Source organism: Crinia signifera, chromosome 3, assembly GCF_055691185.1.
Source record: "Crinia signifera chromosome 3, ASM5569118v1, whole genome shotgun sequence".
NCBI classification, from domain to species: Eukaryota; Metazoa; Chordata; class Amphibia; order Anura; family Myobatrachidae; genus Crinia; species Crinia signifera.
This window is the reverse complement of record NC_139219.1, coordinates 77,741,063-77,767,006: the sequence shown is the minus strand read 5'-3', so window position 1 is coordinate 77,767,006 and position 25,944 is coordinate 77,741,063. Positions and strand designations below refer to the sequence as shown.

General features: G+C 44.2%; 1 protein-coding gene across 1 annotated transcript; it reads right to left on the bottom strand.

The window, feature by feature from the left end:
- Positions 1 to 1,861: 1,861 nt before the first annotated feature.
- LOC146063579 (ADP-dependent glucokinase-like) lies at positions 1,862 to 23,306 on the bottom strand. Its single transcript, XM_083176085.1, has 6 exons — positions 22,469 to 23,306; positions 11,494 to 11,653; positions 10,037 to 10,227; positions 8,938 to 9,034; positions 5,032 to 5,168; positions 1,862 to 4,158 (listed from the first exon to the last, which is right to left on the bottom strand). Exons 1-6 carry the CDS (start codon positions 22,650 to 22,652, stop codon positions 3,491 to 3,493), a joined length of 1,437 nt encoding a protein of 478 aa, XP_083032211.1. The 5' UTR covers positions 22,653 to 23,306; the 3' UTR covers positions 1,862 to 3,490.
- Between the last annotated feature and the right edge of the window lie 2,638 nt (positions 23,307 to 25,944).

Sequence of the window (25,944 nt, the reverse complement as noted above, 5' to 3'; positions counted from 1 at the left end):
ATCTCAATTGATTGTAAGATGGATTGTATGCAGATTGGGTGCACATCTTGTGTACACAATCATGCATCAGATGGATTGTATGACTGATTGTATGATGGATTGTGAGTAGATTATGTGTCCAAAAACCACCAAGGACTGCCGGGGATTTCAAGGGAAATTGTACACAATCATGAGCGCAATCGATCTTAAGATCGATCTTTCTGATGTATGGCCAGCTTAAGAACTTGCAAGCACACTATGAGTACATGCAAGGGTAAAGCTTACAATTATTCCTGCCCTATTTGGGGAAAGACTCTTTGTCAAATTAACATCTTATGCGTGTTTGCTTACATGCTGAAAGGACTGGCTATGTCTTTCATACAGGCTTATTAACCTTGCATTGTGCGGACACCATTGCCATTCACTGAACTGCTGCTAATACTAAATAATATATTGCCTTTTCATTACTAACTAATATAGATCTGGAGACATCCCTTTGCTTAAGTGCTATTTCATATTAATCAAGTTACATTCTAGATATTTTGGGGGAAATTTACTAAAGGAAATTTGTAAAAAAAATAGGTGTATTTGTATCCAGAAATACACTTGTTTTTTACATTTACTATCCCGAAAATACTGCAATTCATATTCGTATTGATGTGCTATCAATACGAATACGAATTGCCGTATTTTCGGCATTGTAAATGTAAAAAAAAAAAAAAAAAAAAAAAAGTGTATTTCTGGATACAAATACACCTATTTTTTACAAATTTCCTTTAGTAAATTTCCCCCTTTATATCTGTTTATTGTGTATGTGTATTTATGTGATACATTTTTAATATTATAAAATTGTTACAAATTCAAACAGTGTGTCCAGAATCATTCTTAATCAGCAGACCTATGTAAGAATTTATTCTCAGCATCGCAGAGTATCTGAAATTATTATTTTTTTAAATATGTGCCATAATAAAATGAGAAACACATGCAATATTCTAATTGGAATGAGCTTTTATCTAATGTAGAATCATTTAGCCTGACATTGGGTATAATGCTGGGTACACACCAGGACAAGGGTCCGATCCCATCAATCTAGATGCAATCCCGACCGATTGGATGTAGATTGTGTGGTGATTGGGCCTTTTTCTGTCCTGGTGTGGACCGATACCGATGCACGGTCCCGCGGGTCGGTCGGTCATTATTCAGATCCTACCTGCAGCAGGTAGGATCTGAAGAACGACCATACTCCCGGGTGCGGGTCACCATCGGATCGGACCTGCTCACGGTGCACATCGTGCCCCCCCCCCCCGCATCATCGTGAGCGGGTCGGAAGAAACACAGATGAACCGCTCACAATGTGTATCGTGAGCGGGTCGTCCTGGTCTGTACCCCGCATAAGACGAACAGATTCTATTACAAATGAATATGCTCTGTGCACCGTGCTGTTCTGTAGAGTACGGTCTATTAACTGTGGAACTATTTAGTGGGTAGATACAGTATTAAGGATTTCACACTATCAAATATCTAGGAAAAGACTGCATTTAGTGCACCATATTACGGACCTGGTTCCTGGTGATGTTGCAGACTGTTCTCAGCGGTGTCAGTACAATTTTTATTTTTTTTAGATATAAATGTAATTATTCAGCAAACAAAACAGCAGCCTCTATTATCTGTAGGTGATGGATGCTCTCTATTAATAGTAGATGTATTGTACATGGTTAATTAAATACGTTTAACAAAGTGCCTGTAAAACACATTTGGCATCAGTGGTTAACAGGTTGAACATAGCAATGTGTATTTATTTCATTATTGGTACCATTCCTTCAACAATGTTCTGCTTTCTCTGAAGTTTTAGGAAAACAAATTTGTAATTCTATTACAGAGATTGTATTTTAGGATCTTTTAATATTATACCTCTTGCACAAATAAAACACAAGTGTGACTTGCTTACAGGCTTCAAATACAGATAAATGAAAGTAAAGGTCTAGTGGAAATCTTTCACTTCATCAGTGTTACCTTTGGTTACTAGGGGCTGCTTCACAACTGCACTTTCGTTACAAAAATATATATATAAATAATCACCACCATTGTGGCGTATTTAACATTAAGTTTGGTGCAGATTGCCCAAATCTTATGCCCAACTGATTGCCAAGTGTTATGGCATATTTATTTTTACACCATGTTATTATATAAGCCTCCACTGTCAGTTGGTTTAACCCTTTGAGTGCCAAGTGATTTTGTCATAATAGTTGTGAAAATTGCCGAGCAAACATTTGTATTCGTCATAGTGGGCAGCACGGATGGTGTAATGGTTAGCATTACTGCCTCACAGCAATGAGGTCATGGCCCCAACTGTGTGGAGTTTGTGTATTCTCCCCGTGCTTGCATGGGTTTACTCCAGGTACTCTGGTTTCCTCACACATTCCAAAAATAGGTAGGTTAATTGGATCCCAACAAAAATTAACCATAGCGTGAATGTGTGTGCGTGTACATGTGGTAGGGAATATAGATTGTAAGTGCCACTGGGGCAGGGACTGACGTGACTGTTCAAATATTCTCGCTAAAGCGCTGCGGAATATGTGTGCGCTATATAAGAAACTGTTAATAATCATAATGACCTGTAATGTTTACCTTATATAGGAAATCTTTTTTTCTTTTTTTTACGCAATATTTTTTTATTCGACTTTATATAATAAATGTGAGCGATGCTGGCATTTTTAGTAGATATTTTGCACATCTATCACAGAGATGTTGGCACTTAAAGGGTTAAGCTAGGTGGACACTATGCGATTAGATCATTTGAACAGCAGTACCGCTGATATCATTCACGATATTGGCAGTTCAGTGAATCATATAATGTACCCATCTTTAAACTCACACCAAGAACTAAAACACAACAAATAGTCCACAAAACAATTTAGACATGGCAAATAAAGGGAATGAGGGGGTGCAGCAACTAACATGGAATGTATAATCAATAGACAAAAAACCCCAATGTTAATAAAAAATAAAAAAAATACATGGTAGGTCTGTCGGACCCTTTCACATTGATTGCTTGTAATTAAAAGCTTCCTAGTAAGCATTTATTTTTGTCAAATGGTTGGAATGTAATGGTGTTTCCAATTTCAGGACCCCCCTCCCTCGGTAGCTGTATGATGTTTCGGGGCTCATAGCGTGGAATGTTAAAGGCTTGCATATGCAGGTTGCTAATCTTCCTCGACCAGTCTGCTGCATCAAAAACTGGCACATGGAGGAGATTACATTCAAGTACCAAGCTGTGAACCCCGAAGCATTCTTCCAGATTGTGCAGGTACCAGGCAATATAGTAGTTCTACTAGTTGGGGGTTTTGGGAGGAGGAATCGGGGGGGGGGGGGTTAGCAAAATAAACACTTACAAAAAAGTATGGCTCAGATAATGTCAGTATCTCCTTTACACCTGTACAGTTTTGAAGACCTCATAGCATCGGTAAAAAATCCATTTTGGTCATGACACCTTCGCAGAGCAGATATGAACTCAAATTTGCAACACAAGCCCTGCAGCGGAGATATTATCTCCCCCTCCTGCCGTTTGAAAAACATCAGTACAAACCAAGACAGGTGCTAAGCAGATCTCATAGGTCTCCTCTTCCCAGCAGGACACAGGGCGATTTTCCTTGAAAGGTATCCTCGGACTACCCACTTCTGTGCTGATTGAGAAAGAGTCATCCATGATGAGTTTGGCCTTATGCGTGTCAATCCGGGCAGAGCCGCACACGTGCCTGTTGGCTGTAAGTGAAGCCTTGGCAGTAGCAGACATTGTGTTTTTCCATATGGATCCTTTAGTCACCATCATGGCTTGAAATGCCAACGTGTGGACATGGAGTCTGGTCAGCGGTCTCTGTCCCTCTTTAGGTTCTTGGGATCTGAGTAGCTTATAAAGCTCACGCATTTGGTCAAGAATGGAGGCCACTCGAGGGTAAGGGTCTGATAAGACTGTGATGTTTCCCCCTTTAATTAGACTAAGCAAATTGGGAAGCTCCTGTTCATTCATGCCTAAAGAATCAGCATAAGGAATGACATATTCTAGTAAGTCCTTCATCAGGCTCTGCTCCACAAAAGAGGCCATCTCAAAGTGGGAGCCTATCTTGTTATCCATAATCACCATCATCTCTTGAAGTGCCTTCAACCTGGCTTCACGCTGACCTGTATAAATCATCACAGAGAAATGTAATCAGAATATTTTTAAATTCTACATTTCGTGAAAACACAGTGTTGGCAAAAAATTAGTTACCCACTTCAGAGGGCTCTGGAGCGCGTTCTATAGCTCCGAATGCCACCAATTTTAACTACAGAATTATTCTAATAATGCCCTAGTGATTTGTTAAATAAAATGTTTTATTTAAAAATGTTTATAAATTTGCTGCTAAGTGGCGCAATAGCATAAAAATAAATATTCAATATGCTTATACACCGTAGAGAGCAGTCAAGCATCATCTTACTTATGGGAAAAGATGCACATGGGCTGGGAGCTGGCTCATCAGAGCCCTGGCACCGCTCACAGAAATAAGGGAGCAGGAGGAGGGTATCTCTCCCCTGGTCAGTGACAGCGAGCTCTGGAAGGAGCTGCCCGTGGCACAGTAGCAGCAGCCATGCACATAGAGGGAGACATCAGCACCACCTCCTTACCCCCCGGCTGTGTGCGACGTGACCTTTTAATGTCACGCAGCCGAGTTGCTGGGGGCAGGGCCAGGCAATGACTGATTGTATTGCTAAGAGGCGCTGCTCGACCTCAGGAGAGGTGGTGGTGATATTTTTCTTCACTCCCCCCCCCCCCAAAAAAAAAACAATTCGCCCAGTGGGGAGCACTCCCCAAAAAAAACCCCACTGAAGGGGTTAAGTCATTCCAAGAAACAATTAGGCATGGTATAGCATGGGCATATCCAATATATTTGATAAGATCATGAGCTTAAATACATTACAGACTTAAATAATTGTTGGGGGATATATATAACTGCTCTCTGAGCAAGTATCACTATTTTTTATCACTAGTTTTCATATTAAAATGATTGACCTCACCTGGCTTAAAGGGGAAACTATCCATCATTTGTAACCCTCCAATCACAAGAAGATCTGGCTCAAAGCTTTCCAGCTGAGATTTAAAATCTTCCAGAGAATCAATCATAGGATTGTGCATATCATTGTGCACGATATACCTGGCAAAAAAGAATTGTGTATGAATTATATAGGATTAGAATAGCTTCCGAGTACATCACATTGGCGCTAACAGGTCCCAGAAGAAAGTAGAAGTAAGCTCTTAGCCCAAATGTAGAATGGTTGGATCTCATCCAATGTGAGGTGATGCTGATGCTAAGGGTGAGATTGGAACAGATCTAGTCAGCTTGAGCTAAAAAATAATAGATTTCAAAAAGTATGGAAACACCCTGTAATAGCATAGCTATGGCATGACAATTGTGCAAGCATTGCTTAAGGATTGCATCTATATGGACTACCAACTGCTTTAAATGTGTTTTAATCAAGACTACACAGTTTTGAATCTCTTTTATCCTAATACTATCCAATGATGTGTCTCTCTGACATACATTCCATTTTAGCTTACCTGATAATACATAGTCAATTTGAGAAATCTACTTTACTGTAGCTGTGTGAAAATGTGACTGAACGATCACCCTCTCTAAAGCTGGATACACACTATATGCTATGCCAAGGGCGGAACTACCATAGGTGCAGCTGCTATGGGGCCCAGAGCTGAAGGGGGCCCATCTTTACTGCATAAGTTATATTTGCTATATACATTTATCACCATTATTTGGTATCTAGAGGCCCTTACAAACTTTTGATATGGGACCTGGGAATATCTAGTTACGCCCCTGTGCTATGCTGTCTGGTCAGTTGGTCTAAAGGGCCCTACATACGCAGAGATGTGTGCCAGAGATACATAACGGGAGATTCAGCACAAGAGATTTCACTCTTGTGACTCATTTCAGACAATGAGCCACATACAGAGAGATTTGTGTCAGAGATTCAAATTGGGAGATTCAGCACGGGAGATCTCAAATCTGTCACTACTGTCAATGCCATCAGACTGCACTGTGTATATATACACACATATACATATATATATATATATATATATATATATATATATATATATATATATATATATTATATATACACACACACATATATATATATATATATATATATATATATATATATACATATACATATATATATATATATATAGGAGTTCAAAAGGTCGGGAGCAATCGTGCACACAATAAAAATTAGATTTTGTGTTTGTGGATACTCTAGCTAGGTATCTCATGAGAAAGGTGCTCAAGGCCGGACAGAGGCACCCCCCCCCATAGGCATTCCCCCACACTGAGCCTGAGGAATAAGCAAGCTCCCCCATTTGCCTGTCAGCAGCAGAGATAGTGGATGGATGACAGGAACAGAATATACTAGGGAACAGGGATGGCAAGGCCAAGACATAACAGAGGGTACAGAAGAGAGGGGTGGTAGGACAGAGGGGATCATGCCAGTACATGGCTGAACACTCACTGATGCTGGCAGCAGCGACAGCTCACACAGTGGTAGAAGGCTCAGTGCTCCGCTGTGCTGCCTGCGTGGTGCGCAGAGCCCGCTGCCGGCGCCGAGGCTGTCAAAATTTTTGACAGGTGCACTAACGATTGCAGCACCCAGCAGCAGCGCTTTCAGAGGAAGTTGGCGCCGGGTAGTACTCGGCGCAACTCTCAGGGACGGCGCCTACCTCCCATCCCCAGGGACCTCCAGCTCCATCTTCTCCTGAGCCATGGTGGCTGCTAGCGCTGAGCCCTCGGAGATGTGCGCCGGGCACCGCAGCCCTCAATGGCGCATCCCTACCTCAGGACAGGCTACAGCAGCGGCGTCCGGTGGGTCAATGGGGCGGCGTGTTGGGACTTTAGGGCGGCGTCCAGCGTCGCTCAGAAGGCCCTGCTCACATCCGTGGCCACAGATGAGCAGGAGCTTCTGAGCGACTGCTCTAGATTGACAGGCAGGTCCATTCTGAATCCTGGCCAGATTCAGAACAGCGGGGGCGCGCATGTAAATCGCTGTGTTGGCTATATACACAGCGATTTACATGCGTTTTCAGGGATTTTCTGAGTGATTTGTTAAAATCGCTCAGAAAATGCCTGAAAATTGTGCTGTGTGTGGGGCCCATTAGACTGACCTATCCTCTTCCTCGTTCAGTGTGTATGCTCAATATACGCACTCCTGAGTTTGCATGTGATGTCGTGATGTTTGATGTGCTGCACATCAAGCCTACGGCATGCAACTAAACAATGTAAAATATAGTTAGTCTGTTCGCAAGTTTGCAGTGTATACAATCAATGGCTAGTTTTGGGCTCAAGGAAAATTGCCAGTAAAGCCAAACCTACACGGAAACAGGAAAAAAAATCTGCACCAAGGCCAACATTTGCCAGCCTTCACTAGCAGTATGCAGATGTTGGCCTTGGTGCAGATTTTTTTTCCTGTTCAAATAACAATCAGCACTGCCACATCAGAGTTGTTGGTGCAATGACACGACCGAATGGTGCAACTAGCCAACCTAAATAAATCAGTCTTTTCCTAGTCTCAAACTTTTCTTTACTGGTCAAAGGAGAAGATGTATGTAGTGTCGTTATGGGGGAGAATGGGTATTAACGCTTGTTATGTGCACTAATGCCGCTTTCTCCCCATGTAATAAGTAGCAGGGGTGCGCTAAATGACAAGGGCACTATGCACCCCTCCCCGTATCGGCATGCTATTTAAATGATAGCAGGCCATTATGCAGGGCAAATGTATGTACCCCCTTCCGATATCTGCTTTAACAGCTGCAGGGTGGGGAAGCCCTATCTCCACAACAGGGACAGTGCTATCCTTGCTGCCAGCTCCAGGCTGTGCTAGAGATCTTGAGTGAGTAGTAAGATCTTTTGCACGCCCAGTGCAGACAGCCGGGGGGGGGGGAGGAGACAGCGTGTCAATCTGAACTGACATCTTGTTGGTGTCTCTTCCTGCTTCGCCTCCTTAATGAGGAAACTCGACCTGTATCAATACAGGGCACACTACTGGTATAATCAAAAGTGTTAAGAGTGCTGATATATGATGTGCGGTTACTGTTGGACATAATTGGCCTCCGAGTTCAACGGACATGTGGGGTGCCGGACAGCAAGATCACGTCTTATAAATGACTTCCCCTTTACAAAAAACTCCTAGTTCAGCCAGTAGCCCGCATGGCCGCAAACTTGGAGGCTATTGCATTTGGCCAAATGAGTGGTCATTTTGTGAATGGTAAATGGGACATGGGAACCAAGGAAAAAGTTTTGAGAACTTCAGTTTGGGTTCAACAATATTTTAAGCTGCACAAAATGACAACATTTTAAGATAAACCAATCAGAATGTCAATTATTTTATTTTCTTGGACTTTTAAGCCCCATACACACTAGATGAGATAGTCAAATACATAATTTAGAAGGGTTCTTCTGAGCGATATGTTTTACTATCTCGTCTAGTGTTTACGCTCAATATCATTAACAATGCAAGCCCCCCCATAATTAATGAGGGCCCAGCATGGCCCCCGCTTGCCCCCTTACCTCCGTAGCTCCCTCCCTGCATTGGCAAGTGTAGATTCTTGCCGATGCCAGCACCCTGCCACCTCCAATAATGCCGGGTTAACACCTCAGCTAGTGTGTACCCGGCTTTTGTGCGTGGATTGCACTACTTCTGTAGAACTTGGCACAGTATGCAGAGCAGAAATTACTACACTTTTACATGCAAAGGAAACAAAATATTTAATAAAATGATAAAGAAAACTTAAATTACATTCTATAATTACTAATGCTTTCTTGCTGGAGAAAGCAAGTAAAAAACAGAAAACAAATATTTTAACAATCAAAATAACTTTTAAATAGGCTTTCGTCCTAAATTTGGGATTTCAGTCACCTGTTGGCTCGACGCGAGATGTGATTTCCCCACTTGGCCCCTGTAGAATATTCCATAATGAGATGAATGTCTGCATCCGTTACAGTCTCACCAGCAACTGCAAATAAAGATCATGCACATGAACACATAGATAATTACGCCACAAAAAAACAACAATATACAAAAACACATAAAAAAAACACATTCACATATTTGTGAAGCCATAAACTTATACAATACAATCATATATTGCTGTAGGACGCAAATACTTATTCTAGTGACGTACACTAAAAAAAAAAAAAAAAAAAAAGTATTACAATTGTGGCTGCTTGACATATACGTTTTTTACTGGCTGTATAGCACTTGTGCAAACATCGCTTTTACTCTGCTGACAGATCAAGGCCCCATACACAGGTCTGATTTGGCCTGTTTTCCTCCTGTGGCCACCTTTAGTTTAACAAACAAAATAGATATAACAAGTGATCTTGTTGTTATCAATCATTCTGAATGATAAATATTGCTCCAGCCAGTCAGCTCATAACTGTCATGCATTTGAAAAATGACAGGAGCGGATTGGCTCATGAGTGATAACTAGACATTCACTTGTTGTTAACTCTTCCCCATATCCAAATGGCTGCAACCGGTAATCCGCAGCTTGTGGATGGGGGCCGTTTCAGATAGGGGGACCTGGGGTTACTTACACCCTGAGTCCCCCCCTTTAATCCGGCTTTGCCAGCGCTGCGACTCCCTCTATATTCAGGCAGTGTTCAGCTGCCTGTGCCCCGCTCTGCCTCCCCGCTGCGTGTAGGAGCTCTGATCAGATTATATCTATTATCTTCTAGAAGGTGCTAAATAAATAAGTAGATTCTGATTGGTTGCCCATAGCAACATCCTATGTGGATCGCCTTCCCCCCCTTGCGGCACACTATTTTATTCTCCCTCAATGGGTGTCGTGGACACCCATAGAGGGACAAAGTGCCGACATTGCGGCGGTTGGGATTCCGGCGTTGGTATTTCGACCGCATCCCGTGTTGTGTACTGGTGGGAACATAGAAGTACCATTAACCATGTTTTGTACTGGTCACAACAACAGACAACCAGTCATTGTGAGATCTCTCACCTGTTATGCGGTCAGACAACACACTTAGTTCATCCTGACTCAAACGACCCCCAAGCAGAACATCACATCCTTCAGCAGCTAAGCGGTTTGCCATGACTGGGGCATTTCCACCCAGAGCCCAACGCATTTCAGAGAGTCTTTTTGAGGCACCTACAAGCTTTCTAAATAAGGTTTCATTGGACACATATCTTCTGTAAAAGAAACCAAAAATATCAAATGTAAGAAAACAGATAATTGTTAAGGGCTCCATACATTACAACGATATGTCTGACCCTAAAGTCAGAGAAGATTTCCCTTGAACTCAGCCTGAACCTTCCCAAGAGTGATTCCATTTCGATTTGGTACTTTGGTGTCGTTTTTTTGTATAAGATATAGCATATGTTATATCTAGCCACAATACATTGCATGCAATATATCAAGAGAACAAAAAAAGCATTCCTTTTTCCACCCAATTCCGATAAATCACTGGTGCAGTACGAGCGACCTACGGGCTCCTATCCGACACTCATGGGAATGCGCATTGGATCGGATGGAAAACACATACAATATGACACTTTACAAATGATATATCGGCCTGAAAGGTTGTAATTTAATGAAATTGTGCAAAATCATTGTAGTGTATGGGGCCCTTTATACTTTAACATCAATCGAAATAGTTTATATTTATTTTGCTTCCTTTTAAATTTCTGTATAAATGCTTTAATAGTAGAGTCCACTGCTGCTCTGCCTCCTCCACATGCAGTGACAGCGACACTGCATTAACCTTCTGCACGCTCACTGTTTCTCACTCGGCGGCTCCACAGTCAGGCACACTGCAGAGCACTGAGCCTAGGACACAGAGGGGGAGCTCCACGCTGATGCTGATCAGAGCTCCCCCTTTGTGTCCTTGGCTCGGTGCTCTGTAGGCTGCACTGTGCAGTGTGCCTGACTGAGGGTGAGAAACAGTGAGTGTGCAGGCAGGAGGGAGACGCTGTGCTGCTGTCACTGCAAGTGGAGGAGGGAGAGCAGCGGTGGACTCTACTTTTAAAGCATTTGGGGGACAATGAAGGAGACAGGTGCCCCCTAAAGCTGTGACACTTGGCAGCAGTAGTGTCAGTGGAGGGGGGAGCACCTCTCAGGTCCGGCGCCTACCTGCTTTGCAGGCTTAGCGGGTAGCGCCGGCCCTGAGGATGCGTTTACTGCCAGAATCCCGATCGGCAGCCACACGGCACCTGCTCTGGAATCCTGGCATCATTTGAGGGACTCCAGAATCCCAACAGCTGGCATCCTGCTCATAACTATGCCTGTGTTTCAAAGCATTCTGCCCTGGGAGGGGGAGAGGGTAAGTATACTTACCTAGCCCCTGTTGGGACTCTTCTGACCGCCAGCACCCCCACCCCAATAAACTGGTCAAAGAGTAGAGCTGCTGGTAAAAAAAAAAAAGTTAATGTCCTGCATTAGATTAATACATGTCTTACTCTGAGGCTGCACCAGGAGGAAAAAAGTAGGCAAAGCTCTCTGCCAGCTGCATCTCCGTCTCGATAAAGTTGTGGTGGATTGGATTGTAACTGGGCTCTATGGCTGCTTCCTGCATCAATGCAACTCCATCTACTATTATATCAAGGCATCCTCCAAAGCCTGTGAAGGAAAGCAAGGAAAGTTATCTGTCTAATTTGCATAAAAACATCTTCAATAAAATTCCCATCTTAGTAAACTTAATAATACCGGAAACTTAACATTGCGCACATGGAAAAAGTAATGTCCACAAGCTATATGCTAACAATATTTATCAACACAACCAACATGGCTTCATTTTCTCAAGCATGTGACAGCAGGGCCGGCGCCACCACTAGGCAGCTCTAGGCATTTGCCTAGGACGCCGGAACCTGGAGGGCGGCAGTTCGACCCTCACCCCCAGCATAGAGGGTTAGCGAACTGTGTAAAAAACTAGTGGCGCCGGCGTCCCTGCAGTGCTGGAGCGGGCAGGGGTGTCCGTGCCACGGGGGTACCTGCGGCGCTGTCATTGTGTATAAAGCTGGCGGCGGGGTCCCTGGAGTGAATAGAAAATAACTAGCGCTATGCACGCGGCGGCGAGGGAAGCGCTAGTTATTTTCTATTCACTGCAGGGACCCCGCCGGCCGCCGCCAGCTTTATACACAATGACAGCGCCGCAGGTACCCCCGCGGCACGGACACCCCTGCCCGCTCCAGCACTGCAGAGACGCCGACGCCGCAAGTTTTTTACACAGGTACCACCACCACCGCACACCCCCCCCAGCACCGGGGCGCCCCCACCCCGACTCGCCTGGGGCGCTCCGGTGCCTTGCACCGGCCCGGTGCGACAGGCTTTTTTGCATACTTGCCTACTCTTCTAGATTGGCCTACAGGCTCTGGGGTGACACAACCAGCACCCCAAAAAGGTAGGCAAGTCTACCGGAGTTGGGTCATTCCCTGCAGCCTCCCTCAACCTCCTTCAGCTGCCCTTGAAAGAGGAGAGCCCATATAGGCAGATGTGATTTCACTGAATTGTGCCATGTGTGACACACACAAACCCGCTCTACAATGCCAGTAATCTGGGCATTGAATAGTAATCGGTGAGGCTACAATGATGTGATCATGTGTTCAAACTCCTTTACCGCCCACCCATGATCAGGCCAAACCCTCTGTTGTACCAACCCGGCTATTCATTTCCGTATAGGACAGCCTGAAAGACAACAATTATGCTCTTTCACAATTTTATTTCATTATTTAGGTGTATTTTATTATAAATGGAACTCTGATTGTGTATTGTTTGTTATACTACTCTCTAAGACTCATGTGGCATTAGGTACTGCATACAGAAAGATAAATTGAAGGCTTGAGAGTTACAAGATTTAAGACCGAGGACAGAGTTTCCCAAACATCGCTAATTCAAATTGGGTTTTAAGGATATGCTTAAGCACAGGTGAATTAATTAGTACCTCCGTCACTTTGATTTAACCATCTGGACTCATACATGGATATTCCCAATACCTGGACTATAATGGCAGGGTTTGGGAAACTATAACCAGCGGAAGAAATTCCCAAACCTTCTATAGAGGACAAGTGAAAATGTTGCCCATATCAGTCAGTTAGAATCTAGCTATCATTTATAGAATTTACGTTACTTGTGTATTATCACGGCGCCCGATTTTACTACGTACGCAAACGTAGTGAAATCGCATGCCATTATTGTATGGCATGCGATGCGATTTTACCTGTTACAATGGCATTTAATGTACTTTACCATTAAATGACATAATGTAATTTATTTACGCCCCCCCCCCGAATCCACGTCATCCCGAAGCGTGGCGAGCCCCACGAGGGGCAGTGGAACGCGTCCGCCCGACCTTTTCATACCCCCACTATCCACATCGGCGTGGAGTTGATTTTATATAGTGTGGTGAGCCCGAATCGTGGCGAGCCCCGCGAGGGGACGCGTATTATGTTACATGTATTACACGTCCGCTCGCCATGCTTCGGGCTCTGTGGCTGCCACACTATATAAAATCAACTCCACGCTGATGTGGATAGTGGGGGTATGAAAAGGTCGGGCGGACGCGTTCCGCTGCGCGCGCCACACTTCGGGATGACGTGGATAGTGGGGGGCAAAATAAAGGACATTATATGTAATTTAATTGTATAGCACATTAAATGCCATTATTATATGTCCAATCGGACCCGATATCTGATCGCATCGCATGCCATACAATAATGGCATGCGATGCGATTTTTTATCTGACCCGATTTTTGTAATGTATTCACTGACAGAGAGCAGTGAATACATTACATAGGAAAATCGCATCGCATGCCATTTAATAATGGTATACGATGCGATTTCACTATCGCAAATGCCGTAGTGGGCGCCTGATAATACACAAGGACCGAATTTACTAATACAGTGGCGTGTCAGTTTTTGTCCCTTTCTTATTTCTTCAAATTTGTCACACTCAATTGTTTCAGATATTTAAAAAATAAAGAGGGAGAATAAAATAGGTGGCGAGCACAGCTCGCCACTGTGCCCGCAGCGTGGCGAGCCCGCAAGGGGCTTCATTGCGCTCCCCCCGCTGTGCAGTCGGGATTCCGACGTCGGAGAAATTACTGTCGGAATCCCGACTGTCGGTCATTTATACCACACCCGTATCACAATCCCTTCATTGTATAGCACTTAAGTAAGATATTGGCACTGTATAAAATAAAGGCTGATAATACGGTAACATTTGGCTGGTTAGTGATGTTTAGTTATGAAACCATGGAGTCTCAGGTTGCCTACCTACCAAGCCCCTGACTATGGGATACATAGTGCATGGTGCAGTCTATGAGGCAGAGAAACTTTAGTTGGCAAATTCCTATAAACATCCTGTTCTGTTCCAGTCCAGTAACATTTGCTCCCAAGCTTACAAAAGCCGGCTTGACTGGATTTTCAAGCTATAGATGTTTAATCAGTGTTTATACAGATCTCAGTGACCTTGTGCTACCTCAGCACTATTAGTGTGTGAAATGCTGCTAGCGATGTCACTGTGATGAATGGTTGCCTCTAGCAGAACCCATGCCAATATGTGTATTTCTACATGCCTGGAAATGATTGCTGAGAAAAACTGGCAGAAATTGATGTCAATTTCACAAAGTAGCCTTCATGTAAATCCAGATATTCCAATTAGGTAAAGTGGAGAAGAATTAGTGCAAGAGGTCTTCCTTTGAAAATGGTAGCAATGGTCCACAAATATCATAAGGGTGCAGATAAACGTTGAATTCAGTCACTATGAACTATAGCAGAGGTTCTCAAACACTTTGGAATCACTGTGCCCTAGAGTATCCCAAAAATTTTCATGCCACCCCTAGGTCAATAGTTTATTATTAAGTCATTTACAAACAATATTAAATTAAGTAAATTGTGTTTTTATGTCATCCTTAGGCTTAATTGTGTGGTGAGTGACAGGATTTGCTTCTATTTGTACACATATTCTGAATTCAATATATACACAAAACGCTGAATTCCAGGTTTCTTGTGATACTCCTAATTGAGTTGGTCAATGACAATACAGCAACCCCAACCCATCTAAGCAGACACTCAACACAAGACATACACATCAGCAAGTCATACAGGTTAAGTTTAGCAAACTGATAGGCTGCAGGCAGCTTCTAGGCTTGCTTGCCCCTTACTGAAGTCCCAACTCTAAAGGCACGTACACACTTGGCAATGTATGCTGTCCCTAATATCGGCGGCAGAGGGGATTTGTCAAGCGACAAACTATGGAGGGGGGGATGTTGCATTCTGCAGCATGGCCCCCATTAACGATCTACTCTCATCTGTACATCTTTTCCCAAATATTCTGTGGGACACAGAGAGAGGAAACCTTTACTTTCTGCTGCAGATAAGAAAAGTCCATGGGCAGGCAGATGGGATTATTGTCCCATAGGTTCAAGTAACCCGGGGAGAAGACTCTAAATCAGACCTTCCATAAAGGACTTGTGACCTATCTATGTGAGTGTACTGATTGAATTAAACCAACTTGAAGTGCCTCACAATATCACACTATGGTCTTGTCTTTTTGTTTTTGAGTCTTTTCAGATCAATAATTCGGCTATCTGGACTTATATAACCTATATTGTGTGTAAGTCATATTGCATTTCGCCAGTGGGTGTACCATCTTTGGTTTTTCTATTCTCGTCAGTACATGCACAAACAACGGAAGGGGTAGTTAACGAGGGCTAAAATGTGCAATATCACTCATTTTATCACCCAGAGTGTAGAAGGCTTTTATCTATGTTTAACATTTTTATTAACGATATTGGGATAGGGTTACTCAGCAATGTATCCATCTTTGCGGACGATACAAAACTTAGCAAAGTCATCAAATCATCAGAAGATGTCACCATGCTTCAAAATGATCTTGCAATTCTAGATGAGTGGGCAAAAAAATGGAAGATGAGATTCAATGTAGATAAATGTAAGGTTATGCACCTTAGGAGACACAACCAGTGTGCAAGTTACAACCTTAGCGGAGAGGAACTGGGTAATTCCATACTTGAAAAGGATCTAGGAGGCCAAATAGACAGCAAACTAGGATGTAGTGCCCATTGTAATGTAGCTACAAAAAAGGCCAACAAAATTCTGGCATGTATTAAGAGGGGAATGGAAACTAGGGACTCAAGGGTAATTATGCCACTATATAAAGCATTGGTGAGACCTCACCTAGAGTACGGAGTACAGTTCTGGGCCCCACACTATAAAAAGGACATCATAGAATTAGAAAAAGTCCAAAGGCGAGCAACAAAGCTTATTAGGGGAATGGAGAATTTAAGCTACGGGGAGAGATTAAGCAATTTGGGACTATTTACATTAGAAAAGAGACGTTTAAGGGGGGACATGCTCAACATGTACAAGTATATCAAAGGCCAATATAAGGAACTGTCAAGTACCCTCTTTTCTACTAGAAAGGAATCTAGGACGCGAGGGCATGAGTATAGATTAGAAGAAAAAAGATTTCATTCAGCTAGTAGAAAGAATTTCTTTACGGTCAGAACAGTCAAACTCTGGAACTCTCTTCCCAGAGAGGTGGTAACGGCTGGCTCATTAAATACGTTCAAGGAAAAGTTGGACAAACATTTACTGGAGAAAAACATCCATGGGTACAAATAAGAAATATAATTTGTCTGTAAAATACTAGAAGCTACCAAATCAGCAATGGATATCTATACCAGGTTGAACTAGATGGACGCAAGTCTTTTTTCAGCCTTACCTACTATTTAACTATGTAAGGCTGTATTTGTCTTGGCCAGGAGTCAGACTGAGAGCCCTTCTCCTTCCCTTGTGCTTCTCTCCGCAGCTGCCAGAGTCCCACTGTGAGACACTAGAACCCGCCCGCCCCGGTCAGCACACACTCTGTCATACACCACGCAGAAGCAGCAGACAGTACTCCTGCTTAAGCATGGCGCTTTCAGGCACAGCTGGCAATGTCATGCTATGCACAGCTGGGGGCAGAGGCAGCTTCCAAGCCGTGTGCTGCAGGTACTCAGCGGAGCTCCAATCCGAACAATTTTAGGTCAAAATCCACCAACCACGAGGTGCACACATCCCTCCAGTTATGCATATAGCCATCATTACCAGCATGCACACGCACCAGCCCTACAAGTGAAACAAGAAATCCATATGCAATCAGACAGATCCCTGAGTACACCGAACTCTGCAATACTACACGCCCTACCTAAACAGCCTACATGTGATTTGAATGTCCTGTTGTCCCACAGAATGTCATGTTGTCCCACAGTGCCCATCCAGCTGCTAGTTGCATTGCAATAGATATGTATACGACTGTGGAATGGGCAATAGGTGCATGTGCTCGGTGCTAAAGAATAGCGGGATCCATTTGCAAAATAGACTTGGATGAATTGGTCCCGATGTGAGCAATCCACTGTGTATATTGCACACAGTGGCATAACAATGGAGGGTTCAGTGGATGCAACTGCATTGGGGCCCCATGGCTTGGGGGCCCAGCAGCCATACCCCTGCACCCCTTTTTTTTTTATTCCACTGCGGTGCCACCCGATGAGTTGGGGGCAGTAGTTTTACTTCCTGTGAGTAGGGGTTGAGGCTAGCGTAAAGACTGAGCAGGCTGCATAGAGCACCACACTAGAGGGTGCTGCAGCTGCCTTTTACAATTGCCAGGCACTCGTGTGATTATTGGGGCAGATGTATTAAGCCTTAAAAAAGAGATAACCGCGAGGGTGATAATGAGAAATAAATGTCCAGCCAATCAGCTCCTAAAGCTGGGTACACATCTATACAATCCCTGTTTTCTTCCGACCGTTCGACCAACCGTAGACCCGCCGGACCGTCCACAAACAACAGCTGATACACGCGTACACGCCTGTACAATTTTACTTGCGACGTCCGATGTACTCCCGTCCAAACAGTCGCAAGAAAAAGATTGTACCACGGTACCCACTGTCTCGATTTGGGCACTGTCACGTCATATGTGAACAAAATTATCATAATGGGCTGGGTTAGGGCATACTTATAGCAAACCACTATATACGCAAAATTAGTCAGCCGGCAGGGTGACAACTTCTATATAGACGGGTTATGCATCTAAATTTTAGTCAGCCGGCAGGGTGACAACTTCTATATAGACGGGATATGCATCTAAATTTTAGTCAGCCGGCAGGGTGACAACTTCTATATAGACGGGATATGCATCTAAATTTTAGTCAGCCGGCAGGGTGACAACTTCTATATAGACAGGATATGCATCTAAATTTTAGTCAGCCGGCAGGGTGACAACTTCTATATAGACGGGATATGCATCTAAATTTTAGTCAGCCGGCAGGGTGACTAAAATTTAGATGCAAACCCGTCTATATAGAACTTTAGTCAGCCGGCAGGGTGACTAAACTTGTATATAGACGGGTTATGCGTCTACATTTTAGTAACACATTTACCAGTTAAAAAGAAAATGACGTGGGGTGCCATGCCCCCCCCCCCCCCCCCCCCCCCCCCCACGGCTGTAACCAGCACAAGGCTGAAGAGCCGGGGCTGGTATTAAAAACCCGACAAATAGGGCTTCGCTGATTTTTTAAAACCAGCCCCAGGCTCCAGGTCCTGGGCTGGTTCCCAAAATACGGGGGACAAAATGACTAGGGGTCCCCCGTATTTTAAGAACCAGCCCCAGGCCAAACCAGCCAACAGGGTAATGCCTTACCCGGGGGGGGGGGGGGGGGGACTTTTTATACAAGTCCCCCAGGCCAAAGCATTCAGCCCTCTGACCGGTCAGCCTGGCCAGGGGAAGTGGGGACCCCCCCAATACAGGGGTCCCCCCCTCCAGGACTTACCTGACCAGGCTGAAGCCTGGTGCTGTCCCCGGTGACCCTGTGCGGTGGTCACCGGGCTGATCTTGGTGTAAAAAAAAAATAGAATAAAAACTATTGTCTTTTACTGTGGAACTATGAGTCCCAGCAAGCCTCCCCCGCATGCTGGGACTTGGAGAACCACAAGTCCCAGCATGCGGGGCATTAAAGGGCCCGCTGGCACTTGTAGTTCCACAGAAAAAAATATAGTCAAATAAACACACTGACACACACTGAAAATAAAACTTTCATACATACATCCAAAGCCCATACATACTGATACTTACCTATCTTGATCCCATTGGTAGGTCCCTGCGTTAGGTCCAGTGCCTTGGTTCCGGGGCTGGTTCGGGGCTCCAGGGCTGAAAAGTCCGGGGTCCTAGATCCGAAGAAATCCATTTGGGACCTGTGGAAGGAAATCCTACTCACCCAGGTCCTCTGGCGAAGATCCCGTCATCTTCTCCGTCTTCTCCGTCTCTGCCGTAGTCAGCCGCCGGTACCCATCGGACTTTGAGAGGCGCAGAGATGTTTCATCTTCCGCGCCTCTCATCCGAATGATTCTATTGGCCGCCTAGCGGCCAATCAGGAGCCAACTTTCTCGGCTACTAAAGGTAAAAAAAGGTAAATATGAGCCACTGCTGTTCATACTAGATTTTATGCTTCAAGAACTGAGCAATGTTTGGGGAGAATTAAGTTCATCGTGACATGTTGCCGAATATAACAGCAATGTCTGGCTGCATGTATTTCGGTTTATTAAGGAAAAGCATTTTAGTTAATTTTCCTGCTGAACTCAATGGGATGAGGGGAAAAAAGACCTAAGTACCAGATGTGTGTTCTCTCATTAGATTCCGTATGACCCCAGATCGAGTTATACCTTACGTATTATTGTAAAGATCTTTTGATACTCCCTTCCACATTCTCATTCAGATGGATGGATTACAAAAACATCTTTATGTGCCATTGTTCTATTTGCAGTTGACCAGGATTATTGCAGGAGTGCCTAGTCTGACATTAGAAGGGATGCAGTCAAAATCCGGACGGTCAAAATCCCGTCAGCATCAAAATACAGACAAGGACAAAATACTGACATATAGAATGTACAGGTGAAACAGTCAACATGACTTTCAGTCGACAGGGGTTTTTTTCACTGTTTTTTGCCGACATGCGGTATTTCATGCCCTACCATCCACTAGGGTGTGGTCTGAGAATAAAATAGTGTGCCGTGAGCTCGGCACACTATTTTATTCTCCCACCACACCCTAGTGGATGGTAAAGCATGAAATACCGCCTGTAGGCAAAAAAACAGTGAAAAAAAACCATGTCGACCTTGCAACCTGTCGACCGAAAGTCATGTTAACTGTTTCACCTGCGAGGCACCGTGCCCGAAGCATCGTGAGCGAAGCGAGGGGCTGCGGTTCACTTCCAACTGTGTCCATGTAGACTGTGTCGACATTCGGGTAAAAAAAACTGTGAAAAAACCCATGTCGACCTCGCTACCGAAAGTCATGTTGACTTTTTCACCTGTACATTCTATATGTCGGTATTTGACTTTGTCGGGATTTTGACCCTGTCGGGATTTCATACCGAATCCCATTAGAATCATCTTTCACCTCACGTACCAAATTTTGTATATTAGTCAAATAAGGGCTCAAATTTGCTGCACAGCAAATGGCAAAGACAACAGTTGTACTCACAGGAAATGTCACAGATGCCATCCAAGGTAGGCCCTGGCACATGCTATTATATTTACCCCTATACAATACTATTTGCAGTAGTTGTTTGTGCAGGCCAGAAGTCTGGCGAATTATGGGTACTTGCCTAGTAATCCCTTCTTCAAATCTGTCAAGTCATTCAGAATTACACCTGCAGCTCTGTCCTCCAAACAACAGTGAAAATAACAGCCATACACTAAGCACTATTTACATGACCTTTGGCACACTTGCTCAACAACTAGATCCAATCAACCATCCATCTAAATAATTAAAGAAATGTCAAACACAGTATATGTCCATAGTTGCCAAGTCAGCTTGAAACAAGCGGATTTGGGCTTGTTTTTTTCGTGAGTTGCTTATTTTTTTTGATGGTTGCTTGTTGCTTGTTTTTGGGCTTATAATTTTTTTTAGTAGCTTGTTTTGGGCTTGTTTTATTTTGGGCTTCTCTGTAATTCAGTTATTCAGCACAGAGATAAGGGACAAACACAGGTGAGAACTAGGCTTATAGAAATGGTAATGACTCACATTATCTATGTTGCGGCTTGTGTGTATTCAGTAGGGCTAATCTGATTTTAGTAATGATGCTTGTAGTAAGATTGTTCTATCTTTTCTTAAAATGTCCACGCATGGTACAATTTATCCCGCTCACATCGCACAGCACAAAAAGTATGTGCTCACTAGATTGCATTGCAGCGCATTCAAAACAAATGCGATCTAGTACAAAGCGTACATCGCCTGTTGCACCGTGTATGGTAAATATTTCTCAGTGTGTACAAAGGACAATGTTCACTTGAGATTTTTCTTTAGAGAAAAAAATGAAAGTAAAATATCTCATATTGGGGCAGTTGTATGAAGGCGTGCTATGGGGAAGAAGGGGGTATCAGCGCATGTTATGTGCACTGATAACGCTTCTCCCCCATGTAAGAAGGAGCTGGTGTGCACAGGCCGCTATGTAAGGTAAATGTATGAACGGTCCACATCGCTGACTGTTCCGCCCCCTGCCGCTTTCCGCTGCAACAGCTGCAGGGTGACGAAGCCCTATACCCAAAATCTCACGTGAGTAGCGAGATCTCACGCATGCCCAGTACAGCCGGCCATGGGGAAGGACTCAGCGCGCAAGTTTGTGTTCGCCCGCTTCGGCAGACAAGATGTTAATACATCTTGTCGATGTCCCTTCCTGCTTTGCCTCATCAATGAGGCGAAGCAGGAAGTGTTATAGTATTCTTTAAAAGCCAGTTTTGTGCTGATAAAATATCATTGTAAAGACATTACATGTAGATTGTATAAATAATACATAAAATATCTACCTATCTATAGTCAAATGTAAGTTGGGCTTGTTTTTGGGCTTTTTAGGATTAGATTGGGCTTGTTTTGGGCTTGTTTTTTGGTCATCAGTTGCTTGTTTTACGTTTCAGAGTTGGCAACACTGTATATGTCCCTTATTCTGTAGTTGCCAACACTGCACAAGTTTCTGCTAAGCTGGCACATCACAACAAGTCCCGTGTGATAACATCTTGGTGGACCTTGGAGCAGTACAATCGCCAACTCCTGCTGTTTTTATAATAACAGTATCCGCATTTTAAATAATCAACTTTAGATCCAGTAAAACAACTGAAAAAAAGAATTGCATGGAAGAGGCAGCCACAATGATTTTAGTTTGAGCTTGAAATACAAGTTAGCAATTATGTTATTCACCAGGTATATTAAAATAAGGCGTTTTCTGTCAGTGCACTATACAGTTTTACATAGATAACATTGGTTCGATCTGAAAACTATTCTACAACCGGCAGCCATGGAGAATTTTTTTTTCTTTTATGAAAAAATGATCTCTCATACATACATACATACATACATACATATAAAACGATTTTACACACCGATTGCAATGCGAGGTGGTCTTTCTGCATCCAGTCCCACTTTCTGCTCAGCTCGAAGCAGCGATGACAGCACAGTATCCAAGCGGTCCTCCAGGTGGTCCTCCTTCACATTGCGGAACCAGTAGGCAGCCAACAAGGCCAGCAGGGATAGCAGCGGGAGGCACAAGAGCTTGGGGGCAGCCATGGAATGACAAAAAGCAACCTACCCAAAGGACTCAAACACCAAATGGCTATTGCTCCTACTACCTTATCTGTGTGGCCACAAAGCAAAGCCCCTACAATGCTCCGACACCCAGCCACCCACACTGGACCTTTTCAGCTGTGCCAGGGTAAAGGGGCATACACTTCCAAATGATGCCCCACGTACATTCAGAGGTACAGTGGAATTAGTTTCCCATGCCAAATAGTGTGGCACTCTGACTGACCTAGTAGCTACACGTATGCAACACACAGAGATCATCTGCATACATACTAACCCCACACAGCAGCTGGCTGGTAACTTGCCCCTGGCATTAATTAGGGTTCATTGCAGGTAAAACTCCTCAAAGCAAATTCCTGCCTGTATATCCCAGCAGCCAGCCTCCCTCCCTCCCTCATACAGACAGCCCGGTCCTCCTGCTGCTCTCCCTGTACGGGCCTCTTCCTCTGTGCTGCATGGTAGGAGGAGGAAGGCAGCCACACACACACGGAAGCAGCAGCAGCAGCAGCACCACCCGAACTCCTGCCTACATCCTATAGAAAGCAGGCATTAGTTGGGTGTGTACGCCTCCAGCTGATCAGAGCAGGCGGAGGCTTCTGCGGTGCTGACTGATCATTCTGGGTGTGCTGTGCTGCTATCTATCTCCCTGCCCATATCTCGCTTACATGTCTGCCCATCTCTCCTGTAACAGAGGAAGGATGTGTCCTGGAAATACTATAGGCTTTCTGCTGTGCATTAGGCTCAGCTGCTGCAGCACTGCTTTATGGGATTGTAGCAGAATGGGGCATTTTTGTATCTAACATTGGCTGACAGGTCTCTAAAATGAGTTGGTGTGGGTTAAAAACTGGAAACTACCAGATCCATGCAAAATATATTGAAAAAGCTGGATCCAGCTTAATTATACTGGGAAATCTGGATCCATGCTACTATGTATATTAAAAAGCTGGATCTGACTTTTTCAGTGTATTTAGCATGGCATAATGGATCCAACATATCCAACATATTGAGGCTGCATCCAGCTTTTATGATTGTGTATTGCATTTGCTGTGGATCCAGAGTCTGATTGTGCCATTTATTTTTAGTATGGATCCAGCTGTTCCCTATTCCCTCTACATCATAACATGCTGATTCAGTGTGCAGAAAATAAGAGTCAATGTAATAGTAATAGTCCACAGGTTGCCTAAACAGGCTACAATATGATACTGCAAGTTATATGTCATACAAATATAGTTTGTTATTTTACAGTACTTTGCTTTGCATTCTCATGGATTATCTTTAAACATTGTGTACTGGTATTGATTTTTCTCACGATGTGGGAGCAACGTGTGGATTATATAAACACATGTATGACACACACAGGGCAGTACGATCGAAGGTCACGCTATTCCTCACCCTGCTGTAGAAAAATATGCTCACATGACATTTACTTGGATCCTAAATAAATGTTTTTCAGCTATGACCATGGCCAGTGCTAATGTGTTCGGTGCCCCCCCCACACTTTACAAAGAGACAGAGCATGCTGAAAAAAAGGGTTGTATAATGCCTGTAGTAGTATTGTCTTATACACGTAATATGCACAGTAGCAGCAGTGTCATAAATAGCTATGTTGTTGGGGTATGAGTAAAAACCGGACCAGGACAAAACCCCCAGACCGCCGGACCAGACATCAAACTCTGCATTTTGGAGCTTGTAGCGTCCGTCCGGGCGGTGTCCTATCCGGGGGTGTCCTGTCCGGGGGAGCTGCCTGTGAAACCTAGAGGAGAAGGGGTAGAATAAAGTCTCCCTGTATGGTCCGGGCATGTAGCAAAAACCGGACGGTCCGGACCACACGAGGAGGCTGTAATCTCCCCTCTGACATGTGCCTGGTGATAGCTATCACAGGGACCCCCGCACAAGACACCCCCAGGACCGGACCCTACAAACTCCGGACTGCAGATTTTGATGTCCTGTCCGGCGGTCCGGAGTCTAGTCCGGGTCCGGTTTTTACATAGTCCCATGTTGTTGCCCTATGCCAGAAAAGGAATTGGTTCCCACACACACATATAAAATAGGGACAGTATGCGCCAAAAACCTACACTGTAATGCCCCTTATGCCACACACCATAATGCCCATTACACATTATGCCACACAATGTAATGCTTATTGTACATTGTACCATTCTCTGTAATGCCCATTACACATTGTAATGAAATATTTCCAATTGATGAATTTATAAATTGTGGCACCGCATACTGTATATATGCACTACAATGTAGTTGCGGATTACAGTATGTAGCAGTGGCGGAACTACCGCCGGTGCAGGCGGTGCAGTGCACCGGGGCCCAATGGCTTGAAGGGGCCCGGTGCCGCCGCCGCCTGCCCGTTATGCAGAAATTATTATTTTGGTTTTTTTTATGCGCGGCGCCACTACTGAGTTGCCCCCCGGCGGTAGCGTCGGAGCGGGTGCTTTATAAAAATAATTGGCTGCGGCACTCGGCAGACGGTGGGGCTGCTGTATGTCTGCCCCTAAGTAAAATGACCGCTGGCTGGGTGGAGGACTGCTGCGCATGCCCAGCCGCAGCAGCTCCTCCCATGGGCCTTTGCGGAGTCAGTCTGACTCCAGGGAAGTCACCAACCTCCGCCTCCCGGCTCCTCCTCCTATCCCACCATGCACAGTGTCAGTGCACACTCAGGGAAGGACAGAGGCCCAGCCCACAGAGCTAGGGGCACGTTTTGTAAAGTAAGTACTGTACATGCACTTATAACAGATAATAATAATAATAATAATAATGTATACTCTATGTATACAATCATGTGTGTGTGGGTGTGTGTGTTTGTGTGTGTGTGCATATTCATGTGTGTATGCATGTGTGTGTAATTTATTCATATAAATATACTGTAGTATGGCAAATCAAATGGCAGGACTGGTCATTGCAGTAATAAGGACATACGTTATCAGTGCACCTTTGAAATACACATTTTGGAAAATTCATTCCTTGTGAAGCAAGCCCATGGGTCTTAATGATAGACTGTCCTACAATGTCTCCAAGTCTTAAACAACAACCCGGCTCGAATTAGGGGTCCCTCTGTTAATTTAGGACTGCCAGCTTATGGTATTGATTGATGGTTCTGTTAGGTTATAGTAGATCCTTACATGTACAGAATACAGAAGGCTTCCATTTGACAAGAGGACTTTGTCTGCCTGCATGCACTTTAGTGTATTTTATTGTATTCTGTGTTTTTTTCAGCACCACACAGGTTCAGTCTGCACACACCCTTTGTGCTGTTTATTTCACA

What these genes read in the sequence shown, in the direction of transcription:
- LOC146063579 (XM_083176085.1), bottom strand. Translation starts at nt 22,652, where the DNA reads ATGGCTGCCCCCAAGCTCTTGTGCCTCCCGCTGCTATCCCTGCTGGCC. An exon ending in ACCACCTCGCATTGCAATCG is followed by an intron (nt 11,654 to 22,468) that starts GTGTGTAAAATC and finishes TTTCCTTCACAG; the next exon opens with GCTTTGGAGGATGCCTTGAT. An exon ending in TAGTTTCCCCTTTAAGCCAG is followed by an intron (nt 4,159 to 5,031) that starts GTGAGGTCAATC and finishes TGATTTATACAG; the next exon opens with GTCAGCGTGAAGCCAGGTTG.